Genomic DNA, 23,957 nt, shown 5'->3' with positions numbered 1-23,957 from the left:
AAGCTCCCTGGAGCTAGAGTTCCAGACTGTAGTGGGCTGCTTGACGTGGGTTCCAGAAACTAAATCCACATCCTCCACAAGAGCCATCCATACTCTCACCTGCTGGGCCATCTCTTCAGCCTTCTGTATTAGCCATTAAACTAGCGCTACAAATATGGCATAGTCATCATCACCATGGCTCAAGCTTGACGCAAGCTTGAATTCTCTGAAAGGAGAGAATCTCAATTGAGAAAAATGCCTTGGGTAAGACCTGGCTGGAGGGCATTTGTAAAGTTCGCGATTGATGAGGGAGAGCCCAGCCCAATGAACGTGGTGCCATCTCGGGGCTGGTGGCCCTGGGTTCTCTAAAAACACAAGCTGAGGAAGCCATGAGGAGGAAGCCCATAAGCAGCACCCGCTCCGTGTCCTCTGCATCAGCTCCTGCCTCCCGGTTTCTGCCCTGATATCAACAACAACAACAAACAAACACCAAAAAAACGTTTCCATGTTTTAGGGTAGCTGATTAATCTAAATGTGACCTTTTTCTATCATTAATCCAGTTCAAAATAATGGACTTTCCAATCTTTACCTTCTCTCGAGGACACATTATAAACTTGCTGTTTTGCAAAGGCAATCAGGGATGTTGAATGTAATTTTAATTGGATTTTTGACCTTCAAGGATCTAGTTTAGCCAAACTGATATCTGATTATGAATATTTTCAGTAGACTTATTAGTCTGGTGGGTTATTTTAAGATTGCAGCGTCATCTTGAATAAAGAGATTATCTTCAATCTCCTGGGAAGTACATACAATGTGTCCTTCTTAATTGTATATAGAAGCAATGGAAAGAGATCATATTTGCTGAATATTTTAAATAATTCTCTTCTCCATTCTATAAACACAGTTCTGAGGCATCCTTTCAAAGTCTTAATCTTTAATTTTAATAGCCACAGTGTTCTGTAGTTAATAAAGGTGCTTTTTTTTATTCCAGGGAAAAAATGAAAAGAATCTGTGGTCTTTGCCTTACTCTGAGAGCAAATTGTTTTGTCTTGGGAATATAATTTAGTCATGATTCGTCTAAACAAAGACTTGATATCAAGTGAATTACTACACCTGGTTTCTGCCTCCTAGTCCCTGCTACCTTGATTCTTACTTCTCCAATACATATTCTGACCTCTCTGCTTCACAACTTCATCTCCATGAAATGACCCCCAACTCCAACTCCACTGTCTGTTGCTACAATGCCCCCTTTCCTGGTAACAGCCTTCTATTATGTTTCCAGCCACCATGATTTTCTTGAGCCCTGTTGGAGGAAGTCTATGACTCCTTCATCTCTGTATCTTTTTTACTCTATATCCCTGGCAAACAGCAAACATTAAGCAAATGTTTGTTGAATACATTCTTCTGAAGTCATATCTAGAGAGCAGAACAGTCAAAATATTGTGTGCTTTTTATTCTGTTTGCATTGATATTTCTGAATTGATCATACCAAGAGCTGCAAACTGTTTCCCATGAGGGACTCTATGAACAAAGCAACACAAACTTTTGAAAAAACAGTGTCATGAAATAATGCTATATTAGTAATTCTGTTCATGTTCAGAAGCTCAGTGTTTCTTTTACAATGATCACCTTATTATCTGGCTCTCAGTAAACTTGCTTAACTTCTGGTCTACCCCTAATGGTATGAAACTCTGTTAACTGGTCATTTCCCTTCATAATGATGTCTAATATACTATGGAAAATCCAAAAAGTAGCTCAGAACCTAGCAGCAATATGGGAAAAAACGATTTTAAAGAATTCTTTGTGGATATGAAGAGGAAAGATTCTGGAGATATCACACTTTAAATGCTAACCAAAAGAGAGCATATGAAACATCAGATGAAATAGATTTCAAATAAAAAAATTACAAACATGCTCCTTTCAAACTTGGGCCTGGTAGAATAGCTCCCACACTGAAGGGTGGCGAGAAGAGCCATTCTGCCATCAACAAGGTGGTGACCTGAGAATATACCATCAACATTCACAAGCACATTTGTGGAGTAGGCTTCAAGAAGTGTGCCCCCCAGGCACTCAAAGAAATCTAGAAATTTTCCATGAAGGAGATGGGGAATCCAGATGTGCACATTGGCACCAGGCTCAGTAAAGCTCTCTGGGCCAAGGGACTACGGAATGTTCTAAATTGCATTCAATTATGTTTTCCAAAAAACAATGAAGATGAGGATTCACCAAACAAACTCTACACATTGTTAACTTATGTGCCTGTTACCACATTCAAAAATCTATAGACAGTCAATGTTCATGAGAACTAACCTGCTGAGTATCAAATAAAGTTGCAGAACAGCCAGAACATTACCAACACCAAATGAAGATATTATATACCATAAAAGGTTTAATATATGAAAATATTACAATTATAAATATAGATATTCATCCAGAATTATTTTTAAAGCTGAAAGAAATGAAAGAATAAAGCTGTTATTTTAATATAACAGGGAATATAATATCTATCCATACAATAATGTAGTGATGTATCTGGCAATGAAAATATGACAAGAAAGAAAATAGGGGGCAAGAATAGTACAATATCATATAATGCATCACTTTTGACAACAATGAAATGAAGCTAGAAATAAAAGCAGAATAAAACTAAAACACAAAGATGAAATAGCACACCATAAAACAATCAACATATCAAAGAAAAGAATCATGAAGTTAATTAGAAAGTACATAGAAAAAGTGGGAAACAAAACCATAGTATAACAGAATTTATGAGACAGCAGATGCAATGTTGGCATTAAATGGAAATAAAAAATTTAAATCAGCAGCGCAACTCACTGAAAGAACTTTAAAAACAACAGGTTAAATACAGCACTGAGAAAGAATAATAAAAGCTGGAACAAAGATGAATTAAGTAAAGAATAGAAAACTGATAAAAGCAATGAAACTAAAAAGTAGTCCTTCAAAATGTTCAACAAAATTAAAGAGTGTTTAACTTGATGAACTAGAAAAAAAAAACTAAGTGAAGGCTCAAATTACTAAAATCATAAACAAAAAGAGATATTACTCTCAAATTTATATAAATGTAAGAGATTATAAGACAACACTATAAATGATTGTAGGACAAAAATCGGAAAGAATGAGATGGATAAATTCTAAGAAACAAACCCCACTAAGCCTAAATAACAAAGGAATAGAAACATCTGAATAGATCTATAACTAACAGTGAATCAAACTGATAATAATAAATTCCCCCACAAAAGAAACACTGACAACTTTACTGTTGAACTCTACCAATCACTTTAAAGAAGACTCCTTGTCAGTTTTACACAGGCACTAAATAAATAAGTGGAATAGAAAAACTTCACTCATCCTGTGAGCTCATCATTGCCCTGAAACCAAAGCAAGCCAAAGGCATTCCCAAAAAGTACAACTAAAAACCTAAATTACATGTAAACATCAGTGAAAATATTCTTTGAAGAACGTTACCAATCTGTATTTTAGCAACCCATTAAAAGGGTTTTAAACCGCGACAAAGAGGGAGTTATTTCTGGAATGCAAGGATGGTTCCATATGCAGAATCTGACTAATCCACATTAGCACAGTGAACAAAGGCAAAATCAATAGCACACATTTCGTGATTTCCAAACTTACTAAAAAAAAAACCACAGTCAAAAGCCTCAGTGAAACACTCACACTCGGCACATTAGTGACTCTGAAGCAACTTTCTCAGCTCTATAGCAACAGGGTGGAAGATGGGGCAGTGAGATCTGTGTTAGCAGACAGCTTAAGTTCTAAACTATTTGCTAGAGATACTGATATAAGCCGTCAAAATAATTCAGTCCTCACAGATGTAGACCAATGGAACAAAATAAGAAACCTGAGTACATGATGGTTTAGGCACTATGCTTACTGTAACAAAATACCAGAACTAGTAGTTTATAACCTATAGAAATTTGCTTCACATGGTCCTGGAAGCTGGGAAGTACATCAGGGGATCAGAATGTTTGCTATGTGATAAAGGTCTCTTCCTCTCAGTTTGTGGATGGCCATTTTTCCTCTTCCATCTCACAACATGGAAAATAAAAGATTTTTTTTTAAATCCTAGCAACCATGGCTCTGTTCTTAGGACACAGTCACTTCTCAAGAGCCCCACTTCATCATCACATCATTTTGGGGATTAGAAGTTATTTTTTTAATTTTATACATTTTTTGTTTTTATTTTTATTGGATATTTTATTTATTTACATTTCAGATGTTATCCCCTTTCTCCATCCCCCCCCCCATAAACCTCCTATCCCATCCCCTCCTTTTTGCTTTTATACCATTTTGATTACATGCACGTATTAAGGTCAGTTCTAGGTTGAGGGTCTAGCAATACAATAGATGCAAATAGTCAAGGAACAAGCAAGACAATAAACACAAATAGTCAAAGAACAAGCAAGGCATTAAACAAAATTACGTGAACACTCCCTCCCATGATCACTGTTTCTAAGGGCTTATCAGGAGATTTCAATGTATGTACTTAGAAGAGATAAACATTCTTTCCCTTGTGTATGTGATCAAGTGACTTTTAGGTTTTGAGGGGGTTTTTTTTGTTTGTTTGTTTGTTTTTTTAAAAGCACAGATGTCACGATCATTCAGTGGAGAAAGGCAATATTTAAAAATAGTGGCACTGGGAGAGCTGGGCATTTACACTAAAAAGAAAATTGAACCTGAAACTTTGCCTAATACCATACACAATTAATAATTCAAAGTACATCAAAATCCTACACATAACTCCTAAAGCCATACAATCGAGGAAAGCATAGAGCAAAAATATACTTGTGAATTTTCCAATGACTTCTTGAATGTGACACCAAACACACAGTAAACAAAAGAAAAATATGCAAACTTAATGAACTTAATAAAAAAATAAACTGTGCATCAAATAGTATTCTCAGCAGAGGAGAAGACAAACCACAGAATGGAAGCCATTGCTTACAAATTACATGCGGGTGAGAAATGAATAGCAAAGATATAGTGAGACAACTGTTAAAATTCAACAACAACAAAACAAATGGTTAACCTGAAAACATATATACAGACTAAGCAAGTTGTGCTTATGTATTTAGGAATATATATATATATCATGGAAAAGAAGGCCATAGATTTAAAAGAGAGCAATGAAGGGTGTATGGGATGTTTTAGAAGGATGAAGTAGAGTAGAAAACACTGTAGTTGTATTATAATTGCAATGAAAGATAAAACAATAGATGACCATAAACAAATGACTTAGTAACACAAAGAAAAATGTCCATCATCTCAAATCATTAAGCAAGTGCACATTAATACTGTTAGGATACACATGACAATGGCTATCATTAAAAATAACAAGTGTGGGCACTGGGGAGATGGCCGAGTGGCTAAGAGTACTTACTGACTGCTCTTCCAGAGGACCCATGTTGATGCTCACAACCAACCATCTGTACCTCCAGTTCCAGGGGATCTAACGCTCACTTGTGGCCTCTGAAGACAGTGCACACATGTGGTGCACAGTCACACATGCAAGCAAAACACCCTCACACATAAAACAAAAGGTAAAATAAAATACATCTTTTAAAAAGTAAGCAAATAACGAATGTTGGAAAGTTGTGGAAAACTTGCAAGCCTTGAACACTGTTGGTGAGAGTGACTCACAGCTGCTGTGGAGACCGGGGCACTAGTTTTCCGAAAAAGAATTCCCGTATAATCTAGTAGCTCCACTTCTGTGTACATATTCAGGAGAACTGGAAGAAATTTCTTGTAAAAATATTTTTATAGTCATTCACATAGAAGTGTTATTCATAATAGCTAAAACATGGAATTAATATATATTCACAAATGAATGCATGAGCAAAATCTGGAGTATATATACAATAGGATATAATTCAGCCTTTAAAAAAAAGGAAGGAAATTCTAACATAGATAAATCTCCAGGACATTTATAAAACAAAGTAAGGTACCACCTTAAAAAGAAATATTGTGTGATTTCATGTGTAAGAGACATCAAGAGTTGACAAAATCATAGAGGTGGGGAATAGAATGGTGTGGTGGATGGAAAATTATTATTTAATGTTAATGCATAGAGAGTTTCCATCGTGCAAGAAGGAAAAGGATGGTGGTGATAGTCACACAAGGACAAGAATACATTTAATACCACTGAACTGTACACTTAACACAGCAAATTTCATGTTAGGTGTATTTTACCTTACATATGACGAGGGAAAACACGACTAAGCTAATAAAGCAAGTTACAATCCACGAGGACCAAGAAAATAAGAGGGATTCTAGAAGCAAGGCTTCCCTGGTAGACAATAAGTACAAGATAAGCCAATGTAACCAGAAAGAGGGGGGGTATTCCATATAACATACCCTTTCTATGTAATGTTTATTGGACTCATATGTTCCAGAAAGTTTTCCTAGTCTGGCATCTAAGAAAACAAAAAGGCGAATAATGCACCAGAGGGGTGCAGATTATAAATGGCTATTTTGTAAGCACTCACTAGTTAGATAATATGAATATTATCCTAGCCATACACACACACACACACACATACACACACACACGTGCGCGCGCGCGCGCGCTATTCCTAGAAAATAAAGTTAGAACTGTTAATTCCATGCTGCAGAGTGAAATCTATAACAACAGGGCAAGCAAAGCAAAGGTCATGTTCAATTAATACAATAATCTTTAAGAACTAGTATGCAATGAATGAAAGCAAATATTCTAGAACAGAAGAGGGATGTCCGTCCCTGGTGCCTCTACAGAGCTCTCTTCTTTCTAAGTTGACTAAGAAGTGAGAATCATGAATGACGCTGTACATGGAAGGTAGAAAAAGGAAGGAGTGTGTTCACTTTCATTCTAGGTGAAATAGATACAAGTGGCTGAGAGTTAAAGGAAGTTGACGCCAAAAGAAAATGGGAGCTGATTTTTGATTTGGAGCTGACTCCTTGAGAACAGAGGCAGCCAGCTTCCCAGGCAGCATTAGAGGTACAATCTGCTCCTGCAGGAAAGGTACAAACTCTCCAGCCAGAGGATTAAAGCAGAGTAAGAGACAGCCTAAAACCTCAGAGGAGAGGACACAGTCTGTTTGCTCAGACTGCACGTTCCCTCATTCTAATTCTCCTCTCCCCTCATCATTCCCTCAGGGCTAAAAAGGGGACGCAAGGTGAGATACCTATACTGAGAGGGACAAAATCTTCAGCTACCGTAGGAACTAAATTAGTCGATCCCATTCTGTCTGCCTAGAGCTATCTTAACAACACAGAAATGGAGCAAATAGAAGCCACTCAATGATATCACAATTCTGCGTAATCCCAGTACTTCATTCGAGCACTGAGGGGGTTCACATTTCTCAAAAGAAACTATTGATATAGCTGATAGGTACAGGTAAACATGCTCGGCATTACTAATCATGAAGGAAACGCAAACCAAAAGCACAAAGAGGTATCACTTCAGTTCACTACAAATGGCTGTCATCAAAAAGGTAAAGAAACAAGTGCTGGCAAGAATCTGGAGGGTGAAGAACAATTACAGCCTGATGCTAGAAACATAACAGCCCACCCATTATGGTAAATGCATGGAGGTTATTCAAAATGAGAATAGCAATCTCACAATTCGGTATATAGACAAAGGAAATGAAACCAATACATCAGAGAGACATCTGCACTCCCATGTTTATTGCAGAGATATTTACGATAACCACAGCAGAGCCAACCTAAGTGTTCTGTGACAAACGACTGTATAAGCTCAGTGTGCTGTGTGTACACAACGGAAGACTGTTCCATTTAGGGTGAATTTCTGCAGTTAGCAACAGCATTAATGAACCTAGAGAGCATAATGCTAAGTAAAGCAATTCAAATGCAGAAATACAAGTACTGCACAATCTCACTCATATACCAAGTCTAAAAATGTCGATAACGTAGAAAAGGAAACAGAAGATAAGATGATCCAGGAGATGGGTGGATGTCAGTCAATAGGTACAAAACTACTGTTTTTTAAAATAAAATCAGGATGGGGAGCAGAATCAGTGGGTAAGAACCCCTAAGTTTAAATCTATAGAATGTCAGTTATAAGCCACACATGCCTATACATGTGTGTAAATCCAGTGTTGGGGAGCAGAAAGAGGAAGGTCCGGGAACACTGGCTGAAATGTTGAATATCAGGTTCAGTGAAAGACCCTTTCTCAAAAGAAATAAACTATAGGGGAAGATAACCAACAACCACTTGAGCCTCCATAATGGCATGCATGGGCACAGGCACCTGTTTCACCACAAAGAAAGATGCCTGAAATAATGGTTATAACAGATACCTTGGTTTAAGTATCAGAGCTTTACACTGTACATGTGCATAGTTATTGTACTAATTAAAAGTAAAATAAATATCAAACTAGAAAGTTGGATATCACAATTACAGGAGGTAACAAGCATGAAGCCTGAATGGGAGTCTGGAAACTCTAGCAAGAATTTAATATTTGAGGTTTCTTGAAGCTAGTGGCCACCAGGAGACTGAATTCTGTACCCACCCATCCCAAGGAAATTTAGTCTTTTTTCTCTTAAGAACTTTAACTGACCAAAAAAACCCACCCATAACATGGAGACTAATATATACTAAAGCCAACTGATTAAAATATTGATCACATCTAAACAAATACCTCAAATATATTTATTTTATATATTTCAAATACATTTATTCAAATATATTTATTTTATATATATGAGTGTGCAACCTGCATGGACACTTGTGTGCCAGAAGTGGGTATCAGTTCACATTATAGATGGTTATGAGCTACAATGTGGTTTCTGGGAGTTGGACTTAGGACCCATGGAAGAGCAGTGTTCTTATGCGTCCCCTGCCCCTTATGCGTCTTCTTAGCAGACTTAAAACCTGATGTAGAAAGTGCATCAATCCAAGATCAAATGCTAGCAAGTCACTAAGATGGTATTAAAATGGAGTTTGCTTAATACTCCTGTCTTAATAGTTCCTGCCAGTGAACTAGAAGAGAACATACAGCAGAAAACAGAAGGAAATTCTTCCTCCAATCACTTGGCACTAAATGCATCTAAATATTAAAATTAATTCAGCAGAACAAGGGCATTTCAATAAAGTAATAAAATAGCTAAATGAGATGAAAAGGGAAATTACTGTATATGAGGGGTTTGGGGCAAAAAACCATAATTTTGGAAATAAGTGAATTAGAAGCATCATAATCCAGAGAAAACAAAGTGAATTACTGTAACATACATTAAGAAACTGAGCCAAATGAAGGGACTACAGATGCAAAGGCTTAAAACTATAACTTACAAAAGATAGTCTGCATACTGGCTATCACCTACAGAGATTACACATACATACACATATACATATCGTCTATTTCAACACAGATTTAAGGCCATAGCACAATGAAGTTTCCATAAAATGAGAAAAGAATATAAGAGTCACCCATACTCAAGCAAAACAATGGTTGTAATACTTCAGAAAAATGAGAGATATATTGTAGTGAACAAGGAACAGATCCCATGCCCACCAGTGAAATTCAGAGATGAAGAGTTCTTCAGATATCCAAGCTAAAAAGCAAAGCATGTAAGATTTAGAATGCACTGCACCGCACTACCCCAGAACACCTTATAACTGTCACTCCACAAGACAAAGGAGCCATGGCCACACATTTTCTGTAAAAAAAAAAAAAAAAAAAAAATGAAATCTAGTCTAAAGACAGTAGAACTAAGATGTCACTTGACACAGAGGTGACTGGCAGACATTCACTTGATACAGAAGGAAAATTTGCTTAACAATGACATTGAGCAGTAAGAGATGATTAAAAGTCAACTGGAGAATGGCAGAGTTGGTTTAAAGGGTTTGGCAGGGAACTGTGACTCTATTTAAACGCAGAGTGAGCAGTAGACAACTAATGAAAATTTGGTACAAAGCCAATGGAGACTGTTAGAAGCCTTACTGATGTCAAATAACACAACAAGGTATCGAGTGCAAAATTGGGTGGATGCGGGGAGCAGGGAGGAAGCTTAGGATGCTAACATCCTCACTTTTAAAACAGGGAATTCATAGATCTCAAATAAATATCTGTTCTTTAAAGCATCACAAACATATTCATAATATTTAGACTTAAATATTATGATTTTTCCCCTTTCCCCCTTACTTTTTTTTTCTTCTTCTACTAAACTTGAATAAAATATAAATTCCCACTTTTAACTTTTAAAATGGTTTCTAGGGCTTCTCTCTATGTTATGGTTTGAATCTGCCAAGTCTGTGTGTCTTTGTTACTTTTCTATTACTGTGATAAGACACCACAGGCAAGACAACGTATAAGAGAAAGCTTTTAATTGAGGGCTCACAGTTCTAGAAGGTTACAGTCCATGACCATAATGGCAGAAAGCACAGCAGCAGCTAGGCAGGCATGGTCCTGGGGCAGCAGCTAAAAGCTCACATCTCCATCTACAAGAACAGGACAGAAAAAGAGATAACTGAGAACAATGTGGCCCTCCAGCAACACACATCTTCCAACGAGGCCACAACTAACCTTTTCCAAACAGTTTCACCAACGAGGGACCAAATATTCAAATACGTGAGTCTGTGGCCATTCTAATTTACAGCCACAATGTTTATTAATTTTTTGTCTTTGATGATTTCATACATGTATGTAATACCTTCTGCTTGTTCCTATCCCTTTCTATCTCTCTTGACTCCTGTCAACACCTTCTCCTCCTTACCAATTCCGTTCTTATATCTGTGTCTTTTTTGTTTGGTCTTTTGTCACACTGAGTTTAACCAGGGAAGTCTGTTGAGCCTGGTGGGCTCACCTGTAGGTACAAAACTGAAGACAATGGCCACCTCTCTGTCCTAATTCAGCAGTATCCAATAGTCCGTGTAGTTGCAGCATGGTCACATGAATCCTGCCCCCAATCACAATTGACGCATGGCAGGCCCAGTCTTGGTGGGTGGGTATAGACAACGATATCATGACTGAATTGATTGTGTCACAGCCAGAAGACAACATTCTTCAGCCCTTCTCCCTGTCTACTGGGTCTCACATTATTTCCAGTCCTTCTTTCCTGAGGCTTGGAGAAGGCGGGATAAATGTTCTCTGTAGAGCTGAACTCCCAGCTGTCACTTATTGAGCAGCCATGTGTCTCAGCATTCACCAGAAGAAGCTCCTCCTGCAAGGCCGGGTGTAGCACTTGTCTATCACTGTCAACATAAATATCTAGGAGGCAGTTTGAACTGGTTCCTGGTTTGAACTCTATCCCCAAGTTGGTGTTGCTATTACTGTTTAGGAGATGGCAGAAAGATAATGCAGCAAGCTTTTGAAAGTAACATGGGTACCTGGTTCCCTTCCTGATCTCTGCCAGCACCCACACAGCTAGAGTGAGCTCTCCAGCACTGCCTTCCTTAGCTCATTCAATACCGGAAGTCCAGCAGGGGGCAGAGCCAGCTCTCCTGCTCTCAGGTCCTCTAGCAGGCTCACTTGCACCCATATTAGTGGGGTCAGCGCTATCTATTGTGCTGCCCAGTAAGGTGCAGGGCCTGCTCTCCCTGAGAGCAATTTCTTAAAACAAACTATTTTCTTCTTCTACATTGTTTGATTTTTCATTTTTGTATGAAAATGATCTGATGACTTTTCCTCCTTAAAATTATAAGAATTATAAATAGCTTAAAAGCGATTTATGTTCAGGCACATGAAAATGGGCAATAATATCATTTAGTTTTATATATATATATATATATATATATATATATATATATATATATATATATATATATATAGTGTGTGTGTGTGTGTGGTGTGTGTGTATGAATGTTTTTGCATGCATTTGTGTGGACCATGTACATTCAGTGCTCAAAAAGGACAGAAGAGGGCAGCAGATCCTCTGGAACTAGAATTACATATGATTGCCAGCTACTACATGGGTGCTGGGAACTAAACTTTTGCAAAAGCAACAAGTGCTTTTAACCACTAAGCTATCTGCCCAACCCTTCTTTATAACTTTCTACAGATGATTAATTGGCAAATATAGAAATATGACACATTAATACTTTGTTCAGCCCTCTTGAACTCATGAACTTAGTGTGCATGAGGAACACTTGCATTTTATTAAGAGTTATATTATAATGCCCTAATGCTCTAGGAAGTGCAGTAGTTAGTAATACAAATATCTTCAGTCCTGATATGTTCAAGGAAAAAAAATGAGTCAGAAAGTATATGAAAATACTAAGAAAATTAAGGAGTATTTAATGAATGCCATGGACAAAATGGGAAATGATTTAGGTATTGATATTGACTAGCCTATGGCTAAGATCTCAGAGCAGATAGTATCACAATGATTTGGACACATTCAAGAGGATGTGATTGTGTCAAAAAAAAAAAAAAAAAAAAAAACAGAAAACAAACCTGAGTGAGAGCTTGGCTGCTTTATATAACAACTTCTCCAAGAATTAAGCAGAAGCCCCACAAAAACTATGCCAACCTCTCCCAAAGACGGAACCCCCAATGACTGCTGTACCAACACTAGAACATTTCTGTTAGATGCCTCATCATCTACCAACATGGCCACAGTGATGACTAAGTGTCTACTCCATAAACTGAGGGGGAAACAACCACATTCAGTTTCCAGCAAAAAGAAAATGTTTACCAGAAGAAAAAAGAAAAAAAAAAAAAAACCCAAGGCCTGAAGTGACAGTCCTTAAGTATATTATTGTTAAAGATTAACATACATATCATGAGATTTGAGATTAAAGACTGTGTTTTAGAGCTGTGCGTATTATACAACTGTAAGGTTAAAATAAAAACAATTCCTAAATTTGAGAACAAAACGAGCAAATAAAGTTTGGCAGCGCCAGGCAGTGGTGGAGCATGCCTTTAATCCCAGCACTTGGGAGGCAGAGGCAGGCGGATTTCTGAGTTCGAGGCCAGCCTGGTCTACAGAGTGAGTTCCAGGAGAGCCAGGGCTACACAGAGAAACCCTGTCTCGAAAAACAAAAATAAACAAACAAAAAAAACAAAAACAAAAAAATATATAAATAAAAAAAAGTTTGGCAGCATAACGACTTACAGACATTTTACAAATAATTTTTAAGTGAGGTGTGTTAACTGAACATACCTATAGTGATATGCCCCTCAAGTCTGAAAAATTGCAAACAAAAACTATCATCTATTCCCAACATGACGTTGTTGATCATGTTGACAGTTGTGTGAGTGGCCATGTTAATGGTGTGACTAGCAAGTGGAAATTTTGGTATTGAAAAGGTTGTAAAATACATAAGGTTAAATGAGGACTATGATCTGATTTATTTAGAAAGTGTCCTCGTATTCATTTATACACTGCACCCACGCAGCACATTAACACATATTTAAACTCACTCATATACATAGAATACATATACACTGACACATCCATATTCTCTCTCTCTCTCTCTCTCTCTCTCTCTCTCTCTCTCTCTCTCTCTCTCTCACTCTATGCATTGGAATAACCTTGAAGTAAGGAATTTGACAACAATGCATGCCCAGATTATGGCACCTAATTACCATGTACAACTCAATGAAAATGAAGGCTCCTTAGAAGACTTGGAGTCTCAGTTAGGAAACAGATCAAAACCAAGGGAATCATCAAGTCCTATTGAAGGCGTATCAAAAGCCCTGGAGGAATCTTCTGCTAGCCAAGAATGGCGTACGTTGAGCATCAGTTAATGAGTATCTGCCTTGTCTTGAAATGTTTCCAATATGCTTAAAACGGTGAGATCCTAGTCTTAAAAGACAGGTCATACTTACGCTTAAAAATGCTAAATTTTTAAAGTTGGTCGAAAGAAGAAATTAGGATTTATCTCATATTTCCTGAATTATGTATCAGAATAACTACATAGTACATGAGAAAATATTTTCTATTATAAGTGGAAGCATGAAATTTACAAATTGTTTTAGGCGGATGACTACATTTGTGTTCACAGTTTCTCCTTTTAAAAGTTTGGAAAATAAAAATAGAATGTTTAGATTATGAAATCCATCTGAACGTCTACATTCAAGATTAAAACAATAAACATTGGAAGCTTTCCTCTTCATATTATACTAAAAACATTGTGGAAAGCCATGATTCCCGAAAGAAAACAGCTCTATCCAAAAGACTGCATCACTCTGGGTGTGGTGGTACACACCAGTAGTTCCAGTACTGAGTAGGCTGAGTCAGGAGGATACCCAGTTTGAAGCCACATAATGAGACCGAGTCCAAAAAGTAAAAACAAACAATTGCAACATCATTTACTTCATCAAAAGATGGAAAAGTGATATATAGCTGGAACAGAAGGTATCTGTAAAACCATGGCTTGCTAATGACTTCTGTCTCTGACAGCTCTACAGAGCCCCCGTGGTGGTGACAAAAGTAAACATCCAGCCTTTGTAGTCCTCCAACAAAGACTAAATAGGGGAGAGGCAGTTATCCTCTTCTGACCCAGTCTGCCTTCTGGGTGTGACAAGGAAGAAGCTTGCTTCCGGGAACAAAGATGTCCTCGAATGGCTGATGGGTAAGTTTTATATGCGACAGCAGGTTTAAATTCCTCTATTCCCTAAATGTAAAACAAATCTGCTTTCATCCTCTGAAACACAAGACTGAAACACAACACTTTACAGTGCTAGAGAAATGGGAGAGTATTCTGATTGATTTAGGGAGAGAGGGCTGTTCCAGCCATAGATGTAACACCTCACAAACCTTTAAGACACGTAAAGATAGAAATGGAAGGAAAACCCCTGCTTGCTTCATCCCGCTGAAGTGCTTGCTAGTGTCTTCTTGTCATTTCGCGAGGTTTTAGTGCTGAAGTTATTTGGCTGTCCTCAAAGCGCAAGATTCCCTGACGCCTCTGGAGAGAAAAGTTCCCGAAGTCCGAGGCATGAGTCACTTCGCTCAGTTTTGATGAGTAATCTCAGGTGTCACTGAACCTTGTTCGGAAGAAGAGGGGAGGGGGGCGTCAGATTTGCAGGCGGAAGAAAACAGGTCTCTCTGGATTGGATGGCGAGACCTCGACTTCCCTAAAATTGCGTCATTTCGAACCCAATTTGGTCCAGATGTTATGGACTCCGACGGGTTACCGTCTCGGAAACTCTCCATCACGCAAGCAAAAGGCGAGGGGGCGGCTAATTAAATATTGAGCAGAAAGTCGCGTGGGGAGAGTGTCACGTGGCTCTCCAGGCTCGTCACGCCTGAGATAAATACCGCGAAGCAGGAGCAGGGACTAGAGCGCACTCCGACCTGCTCCACTCCAGCACCGAGGCCAAGGAGAGCGAGGAGCGCCCAGCAAGTGCGCACCTGCGGAGCATCCCCGCGGCCGGACCGCAGTGAGTACCACTCTCGTCAGCCAGCTGAGGCTGCCTGGGGCCCCTCGTGCCTTGGTCGGAGGTGGCGTCCGCCCTGGCTTTGCTCCCGCTGCATCCTCAGGCTGGGACAGAAATTATGCAAATACCAACGCCTCTCTTTGTCTGCCACCTGCAGAGCCTTCAGGCTTGAGAGTGTGGGTCAGTGGGTAGGGGGCTGGGACGTTGAGACTCAAGGAGAGGAGGGTTTGAGACTGGTTGGCACGTCAATGTCAATAGCCTTCTTAAAAGGTTTGGAGAAATGTTCGACCTGGTTGGGTTTTGTTTTTATTTTAATCTTAGTTTAGAGAGACCTGTTTTTTCCTATGGCACTGAAATTCAGCTGCTCCTAACTTTTGGGTGGCCACCGCCTACATTTGTATGATGTCTCCTTTCTCCCTTTCCTCTGTCTCCTACTCTCTCCAGAAATCCAACATGAAAATCCTCGTGGCCGTGGCGGTCTTTTTTCTCGTTTCCACTCAACTGTTTGCAGAGGAAATCGGTGCCAACGATGATCTAAATTATTGGTCCGACTGGTCCGACAGTGACCAGATCAAGGTGAGACCCAACCGGGCGTGGGAGCTGTTGCTTTCCCCTTGCGGTAGCACCTTGATTAGTCCAGCTCCAGCCAGAGTGGCACACTGTATTGTAAAGGTCGTCATCCCCTGGACAAGGCACAAGTCTTATTGCCCAGAACTAAGTTTCCTCCCTGAGAGGGCAACGTCGGAGTTCAGTGTCTCCCTACAGGAAAGGGGAGAGGAGATCTCTTTCTCTCTCTCTCTCTCTCTCTCTCTCTCTCTCTCTCTCTCTCTCTCTCTCTCTCTCCCCCCCCCCCCCTCATTCAGCCGGGTCCTCGCCATGCTGGAAACCTCATTAGGTTTTAATCCCTACTTAACTTACACGATCTCCGGGTGGGGGGCGAGGGGGCTTTGGTCAAACTGAGCTGCCAAAGCATTTGGAGATGCTGGACAGAGAAGTGAATCAGTCAATGGGGGCACAAGCGGGATTTTAGTTAGCTGAGAGGGTCTCAGTGGCGAAAGGAACTCCGTAATCCAGTATTCAGTGCTCCAAGTTTCCCTTTATATGGGTCTTGGCTATTGCGCCTTGGGAACTAGTGAAAGTTGTGCGGTGGCAGGAGCCTCAGGGGTAGACTTTGGGGAGAAGAAAATCCAAGGCGCGGGGGGGGGGGGGGGGGGGGGGACAGATAGAGAAAGTGCTGCATAGGTTCTAGTATGTCCCGGACTTGTGCTAGCCCACCCGCTTCTGGTCTCAGGGGGATTTGTGGCTCTGGGGAAAGCTCAGGCGCACCGTGAAAGTGGTCCTGGTTCACTTAAGTTGTCTACTCGCGGGTTTGTCCTCCAGGAGGCAATGCCGGAGCCCTTTGAACATCTTCTGCAGAGAATTGCCCGAAGACCCAAGCCTCAGCAGTTCTTTGGATTAATGGGCAAACGGGATGCCGGTGAGATGAGCAGTAGTCACTAGAACTATCAGGCTACCTGGTCTGCATGCTTGCTTCTTCCTGGAGCACCCAAGTGTCTCTTGTACTGCGAGTATAAATAAGCCTTCGATCTGCACTTCACTAACATTTGCGCTCGCGGCGGGGGAGGGGGACTGGTGGGGGAGGGGGATCCATTTCCCTTGCTTCACAGCACCAGTGACCAGAATTGGAAACTGGCCTTAGCTAAACACTCCTCTGACTAAAGATCCAAATTACAAGGGTCTCGAGGTATGCTAACGGTCCAGGCTCAGGTAAAAGACGTTTTCTTGGGTTAGATGTGCCTACCCCTTGCTACAGTGATAGAAATATTCCATTGCCTTGAGTTGATGGCACAGTCAGTGGAGCATGGAAAGAGTTAATGTCAATTCATCTCTTGTCAGATTCCTCAATTGAAAAACAAGTGGCCCTGTTAAAGGCTCTTTATGGTAAACACCCCTATAAATCTTTATTTTCCTTTTATGAATGATCACATTTTTAAAAAGTATTTTATGGTAGAAATACTAGATCTTGCAATTATGCCTAATTTTAAAAAGTGCGTGTGCATGTGTGGGGGCGTGTGTGTGTGTGTGTGTGTGTGTGTGTGTGTGTGAAGCTCCTGCACATTCAAGTGGGTGACCAACTTTGATGTCAGTACATTATATAGCTTTACTGTTATTAACAGACCTCAAGAGTCCCACGGTTCTGCCTTTTAGCCCATGGCTCATATTTGGTTTTTATTAGTAATTCGGTTAGCATTTATCTACTTTAGTCCTCAGGATGGCACACAAATAAGAAGTGTCAAATATTTTGAAAAATCAACTCCTTACATTCTCTGTAAAAGATAAAGTACCTTTTAAAAAAGAAACCCATATGTCGGCTAACTGGCTCTCTTTTCTTCTAGGGCATGGCCAGATCTCTCACAAAAGTAAGTTCACACTCATTTTGACATTTTTCAAATGCCGACATTAATGGTGTTGAATGTTGCTTCCTGTGTTACCTTTTGCAGCACAACATAGAGCCCAATAGTTTTAATTGAGACAGTGTAAGAAAAAAGACATACGCAGGATGTGATTGCTGACCACGACTAAACTGTAGTGTAGGCAGATTGCTGCACCGAAGTGCACATTATATTTGAAAAGAAAAAAGAATTAACATTTGTAATTGTTTTAGTTTTAGAACTTCTACTCTAGGGTTAAAGTTCATCACAAGCACTCATCTCTGACACCTTGCCCCATAAATAGTACAGGAGACAGAGAGAGGGGAGAGAGGGAGAGGGAGAGGGAGAGGGAGAGGGAGAGGGAGAGGGAGAGGGAGAGGGAGAGGGAGAGGGAGAGGGAGAGGGAGAGGGAGAGGGAGAGGGAGAGGGAGAGGGAGAGGGAGAGGGAGAGGGAGAGGGAGAGGGAGAGGGAGAGGGAGAGGGAGAGGGAGAGGGAGAGGGAGAGGGAGAGGGAGAGGGAGAGGGAGAGGGAGAGGGAGAGGGAGAGAGAACACTTATATACAACTTCTAACTCATACTCATGAAGTAAATTTTATAATGGCAAGGAAGGGGGTATTCAGCCAATGATTAAGCAGAGTGGGTGAATATCGAAGTAGAAAATGCACTCTGAATGTGAAACCAGATAGAGATGCAGGCTTATTTCCCCCTTGATCCCATATTGAATGGAAACCTGGGAGAGAAGAGTGCAGATTGTAGAACTGGAGGGTCTTTAGAGCTGTTTCCTAGTTAATTGTATCCAGAGGCAACAGGAAGTCCCTTGGGCCACTGACAATGTTGCCTGCCTCTGTGAGTGCCATGAATTTGACTCACCCTGGCAGGGTCCACCCCAAATGGGTAACACTCTGGTCTCAACTAACAGTGGAAACTAAGAAAAATTCTCTCAGTAGCAGTAAGATAATAACCTTTCCTGAAGCCTTCATCTTTGGAAAAAAATCATTGATATTTACTAAGGGCTTAAATTATAAGGGAACTTTATATAGTAAAAAAAAATATGTAATGAAATGAATGTATGCTATTAATGTTAAAAAAGCACATTGCTTTCACAGAGTATTTTTAAGGCTAAGTCTACTTAATGTAACCTCTTAGAAGATTCCATATACTAAGGATCTGATTTAAGTTTCCCTTGTTGAGAAATGCAACACATTTGGTAGTGAAGAAATAAGCTTAGATGTTTTTCCCACACACAAACGTATAACCAACTCCCCAAAATTTCAAAGCTTGCTCCAGTGGCAACCATGTTTAAGACAGAGAAAAGGTTCTGCTAATGTCTGGATATAGAACTGAGAAAAGTATTCACAATGTGGTATTTTAGCATGGCTTGTAAGGCTTATTATATAAAATCTTTGTGGACTCATCAGTGTGTGACATAGAAACATTTATTTATTTAATCCACGGGCATTTATTCAGAAGCTTGTTTACTCTGTACTAGTTATGAGTTCATAGCTTCAAAAAACATACATATTAAAATACCCCTAAATGTATTTTCCAGGGCATAAAACAGATTCCTTCGTTGGACTAATGGGCAAAAGAGCTTTAAATTCTGGTATGTATAAAATCATGTCTGAAAACATGCAAATCTACTTCTGTAATTTTTATGAAAGCACAATTCTCGACATACTAAAAAAAAAAAAGGGAGTCATAGACTTAACAGGAGCACTTCTGTAGACAAATTTTCATAGTAGTGTCTGTAGCCTAGAGTGAACCGATAGCTGCTTCAGCTAATACCACAATATTAGTATATCGCTCTCAAAATAGCAGCTCTTCCAGCATCTGCCCCATTTAGGCACTGCACACCCTGAGTCTTTGGTCTAGTCTGACACTTTTACATAGATATTGTCAATAAAATGTCCTGGACCCTTACAGGGAGATGAGAGCTTTTCACTTATAACTGAAGTAATGTGGAATTGTCCTAAGTCATTTACATCTGGCAATCTTCTATTAGAAAATAAATAGATATGACAAGCAAAATGTTTTTAAAACTACTGTCTCTTCCTGAAGTTATGGAAGCTCACAATCTTGGTGTCTCAATGGGCAGCTAAGAGGCTGAGTGTAGTGGAGTCCATTCTCATGCCTTCAAAAAGGAGCAGCATTGAGCCATTCTTTCAGTTCTAGCTTTAGAATTACATTTAAAAAGAACCACAACTCTCCAAACCTGTTTTAAACCTAAAGGAGGATTTTCCTTGACCCAAGGCTCATAATTTCTCTTTTCTCCAGCTTGAACTTTCTATATAAACACCACAGGTCTATCTCTAAAGCCCTCACGGTTTACTTCATTTGATCAATTATGCTTAATGTTAAACAACCCCATTACTGTTTTCATGGAAATTGCCTTTTTGTTGAGCACTGATAGTACTTTACTATCAGTGAAAATAGACTAAAATGATAAACATCTGATTAGAAATGAATCATCAGCTGTCTTATCTATTTACAATATTTAGATCCCAGAAAATTTATAAGATGCCCTGCCTTAAGTTCTAATTATCTGAACTCACCCTCCAAAATAGTCATTCTAGTATCTTTATCATTAATTCACTTTGCAAATTTAAACACTTTTGTATTTTCTCACTAGTAATCCTGGGGCAACAGAAGTTTAATTCTTAAAGACGTTATGTGCATCAGTTGAAAACTTGTAATTGTTATTTTTACATATATGTATATTGTCTTCCAGCCTTGAGAAATGGAATATAAATTTAACTCCCTGTGGTATTTGCCTCCAAATGTATCAGTCCTTACGTAGCTATAGTTTTCTTAATAATGTTATTAATCACCAATCTAAAACTAATCACCAATCTCCACTTCTAGAATTTTTACACCTTTCAGAACACACTTAACTTAAGAACAATATATCCAATATGCAGTCTAGAGCAGTTTAAATATGCTTAAAGTAATAATTATAGTTAATAAAAGTAGGCTCACTCCAATGAATTAGAATTGCTAGTTAACATTTTATTCTTATATTAAAATATAAGTTAATATATTAAACTTATATATTAAATATAATACATTAAATATATAATATATTTATATTAATATTATACACTTATGTGTTATATATGACAAATATATAAAAATAATATAGTTAAATATGTAATCTATTAAAAATATATTAAAACTAAAGTTAAGAAAATACAAATGGAAAAAATAGGAGGGAAATAAGCAGGCCCCATTTTACATACTTACTGGGGCCTGATTATCAGGGTCATACCCCAGCCACCTGATCCTTACCGTCTTTTGGCCACATACACTTGTGACAATCTGATAAACTGAGAAACTCTCGCCAGCTTCTAGACACAGAAGAAGCTTGTAGACATTTTCAGAGAGTTCAAGGGCCAGGTAAGAATCTGCTTCCCTGCAGGAGAATACTGTGTCCTACATAAGCTGCCACACAGTCTTTGGGTGCTTTAATTAGCTACCCCCCCCCACTTCTGTGCGGCACAGAGATTTGGTACCCTAAAATCCTGTCAGAGATTAACCATGCTACCCATCCCCTTCCTAATAAAAGAGAATGAGAAGCGAACTTTTGTGTCTTTCAAAAGCCTCTGGGGTGCAGTCCGCTGTAGCTTGTGTTCACAAAGAACTGGTGCAAAGTGTCTAGATTGCTCCACATGCTCTTCATAGAGGGAGGCAGGCCTTTAGAGAGCCACACTGGGAGAGCAGAACAGATGGTAGCCCTGGTGTCTTCCACCTTCTCCTCAACCTTTCTCACCTGGAAATCTATTTCCAGTAGCACTAAGACTTCTCCGCCTCTGCTGTTTCCTCTCGATTCGGCATTTCTTGCAGGGCATTTCCCACAAGCACATTCATTTTGTTATAATACCAATCTAAGTTATAGTGCTGGCTGAGGAAATACCCTCACATAGACGGTTATTCTGATCCTTAACATGGTGTGGTTATACATCCTTTGAAATTATATCCAATATGATGTAATATAATGCACCTTAGCATATATTTTTTTTAGCACAGTGAGTCACAGTATGTAAATTCCTTAGTAGCCCAGTGCTAAGCACTTGTGGAAGTAGCAATTAACATTTTCATAAGCTTCCAAATTTTAAGAACTAAATTAAATTGTTCTGTTTATTTGTGTATTCAGTGGAATGCCCAACAGAAAGTAAAGGTAATGTCAGTCTCAAGAGCAATCACTCTATTAACAGAAGGTATCCACCAGAGAAAAGACTCATACCGTTACGTTCCCCTAAAATAGAGTTTAGGCCGTCTTTGTCTGAAAAGAACAAGGTCTTAAACACTTTAGGCCTCCTAAGCTATGCTGGTGTATACTGCCTCCTCAAATTTGTCGTTTTTAAAACCAAAATTGACATAGATAACATATACACGAACTGAGCATGTACATGTCCAAATAAAACTGTATTTATAAGAACAAACAGTAGGGCCACTTTGGTCCTTTGACCTGTAGTTTATTGACCTTTGTCCTAGAACAAAAGTTCAGCATTTAGAGAGATGTCTCTAATGCATGGCTATGATAGGCATGGTCTTCTCTCTGATCACTGTGAGCCTCTGCCAGGGATTTAGTAAGCTGCTGAAAATGAACATCATATTGGATCATAGAAATACACTGTTGTACTTTTAGGATACCAAATATATAGCCAAATATATGGCCAAAGAATCTAGGAATGCTGTGGCCAGAACACTTCGAAGCAAGATATGAAGTGCCAGACGGGCTAAAAGGATGTACCAACAAAAAAGAAAAAAGATCTTAGAACTATTTCTTCCAGGGGGAAATATCATTTTGACATTGCAGGGATTTAGTGTATGCATTGAACTTTACTAACTCCCTCTGTGAATCTCCTTAACACATAGCCGTTACTTCCTGTTTGTTTGCAGTGGCTTACGAAAGAAGCGCCGTGCAGAACTACGAAAGAAGACGTAAATAAACCCTGTAACACACTATCTATTCATCTTCATTTGTGTCAGTGAGCAGTGAACAGTAAAAAAAAAAAAAAACAAAAAACAACAAAAAACATGCACTATGAGGAATGATTATTTATTTAATAACAAATGTCGTTATGAGTGAAAAACTCAAAAAAGGTGTTTATTTTTTCACATTGTGCCAATAAGCCTTGTAATTCTCATGTGGTGACCTCCTCAGAAGTAGAAATTAGTTGTAACCTCAGCGAAGCTCAGTGTTGATGGGTTTGTACAAGCTTGCCAGGGCTGCAGGCTCCAAAGAAAGAAATGCTGCCGTGAGCCAGTGCAGGCAGCTGCTGCCGGAAGCAGAGAAACTCCTGTGTGTCTTGCGCTTCCCTTGGTTGCTTTTATGCTGATGATGTATTGAGACTTTGGTATCTGACTCTATTTGTATCCTAGCAGCATGTTTCATGTTTTGTGGCTATATAGAGATGTTTTTAAAAAGTTTCAATGTAATTCTCTGGTCTTCAGTCATTGTATGATGTGTTGTGATAGCTACCATTTTAAATAAAAGAATGTATCTTCAGGAATTATGTCACATTCTTTTGTTAATATTTATTTCAAATCAACAAGCATTCTTCTATTAGATGAAGTATGCTCAAAGCTGTTGGGGTTAAAACATATTCTATCTCTCTCATACACAAATGCACACATTGGAGTGCATACACACACACACATGCACGCACACTCACGAGCACGCCCTCCCAAACACATTTTTTGCTAAGTTATTTGATATACAATGAAGCAGTTCCCTTTTGGAATCCAAAGAGTAAATACCAAATATGCCTATAATTTCTTACGACAGGTAGAATAGTAATCTGGTTCTATTTTCAAAATTACTTTCACTGGTTGTTTTATTTCCTTGCTGAGTAAAATATCACAACAGCACACTATAGTTTTATGCCTGTTTAAAACCCATGTATAAATATGCTAGTGCACGGGAGGTATAGGAATTAGAAGAGCAACGAATACATTCAGAAGACTGCAGACAGTTGAGGGCTGCCAAGCATTGATAAAGGCAAGGAGTCCTTTCTAGAATTTCTGTGGAGTGCTGATACCCATAATCCTGTAGCAGAAGCCTGCAGGTAAATGAAGCAAGAATAAGTAAATGCAGAACACTGAAAGGGATGGACATAGGAAATTATTCAAGGGGAAAGATAGATAAGGATCCTTGGATCTGGTTTCATAATGCACAGAGTGTAGTGTGAAA

At 39.1% G+C, this 23,957-nt stretch overlaps 1 protein-coding gene and 1 pseudogene across 2 annotated transcripts; both read left to right on the top strand.

Moving 5' to 3' along the window:
- The first annotated feature begins 1,898 nt into the window (after window positions 1-1,898).
- On the top strand, window positions 1,899-2,288 carry LOC117720457 (large ribosomal subunit protein eL31 pseudogene; annotated as a pseudogene).
- Window positions 2,289-14,660: 12,372 nt separating this feature from the next.
- Tac1 (tachykinin precursor 1) lies at window positions 14,661-23,277 on the top strand. 2 transcript variants are annotated; one of them, XM_034519198.2, is made up of 7 exons: window positions 14,661-15,335; window positions 15,777-15,908; window positions 16,713-16,809; window positions 17,229-17,273; window positions 17,729-17,752; window positions 19,314-19,367; window positions 22,664-23,277. In XM_034519198.2, the coding sequence occupies exons 2-7, from the start codon at window positions 15,786-15,788 to the stop codon at window positions 22,711-22,713; spliced, it is 393 nt and encodes a 130-aa protein (XP_034375089.1). In that variant the 5' UTR covers window positions 14,661-15,335; window positions 15,777-15,785; the 3' UTR covers window positions 22,714-23,277. The 2 variants fall into 2 exon arrangements, with proteins under 2 accessions (XP_034375089.1, XP_034375091.1); XM_034519200.2 differs by lacking the exon at window positions 17,229-17,273 and having other exon boundaries at window positions 14,677-15,335.
- The last annotated feature ends 680 nt before the right edge of the window (window positions 23,278-23,957 follow it).

The sequence above is a fragment of the Arvicanthis niloticus genome, chromosome 15 (genome assembly GCF_011762505.2).
Source record: "Arvicanthis niloticus isolate mArvNil1 chromosome 15, mArvNil1.pat.X, whole genome shotgun sequence".
In the NCBI taxonomy this organism is placed as follows: domain Eukaryota; kingdom Metazoa; phylum Chordata; class Mammalia; order Rodentia; family Muridae; genus Arvicanthis; species Arvicanthis niloticus.
This window is presented reverse-complemented; position numbering and strand designations above follow the sequence as displayed.

Excerpts from the sequence above, each read along its gene's own strand:
- Tac1 (XM_034519198.2), top strand. The coding sequence starts at position 15,786 with ATGAAAATCCTCGTGGCCGTGGCGGTCTTTTTTCTCGTTTCCACTCAA. Across the intron at positions 17,274-17,728 it reads CCTGTTAAAGGCTCTTTATG|GGCATGGCCAGATCTCTCAC; the intron begins GTAAACACCCCT and ends CTTTTCTTCTAG. Across the intron at positions 17,753-19,313 it reads TGGCCAGATCTCTCACAAAA|GGCATAAAACAGATTCCTTC; the intron begins GTAAGTTCACAC and ends TGTATTTTCCAG.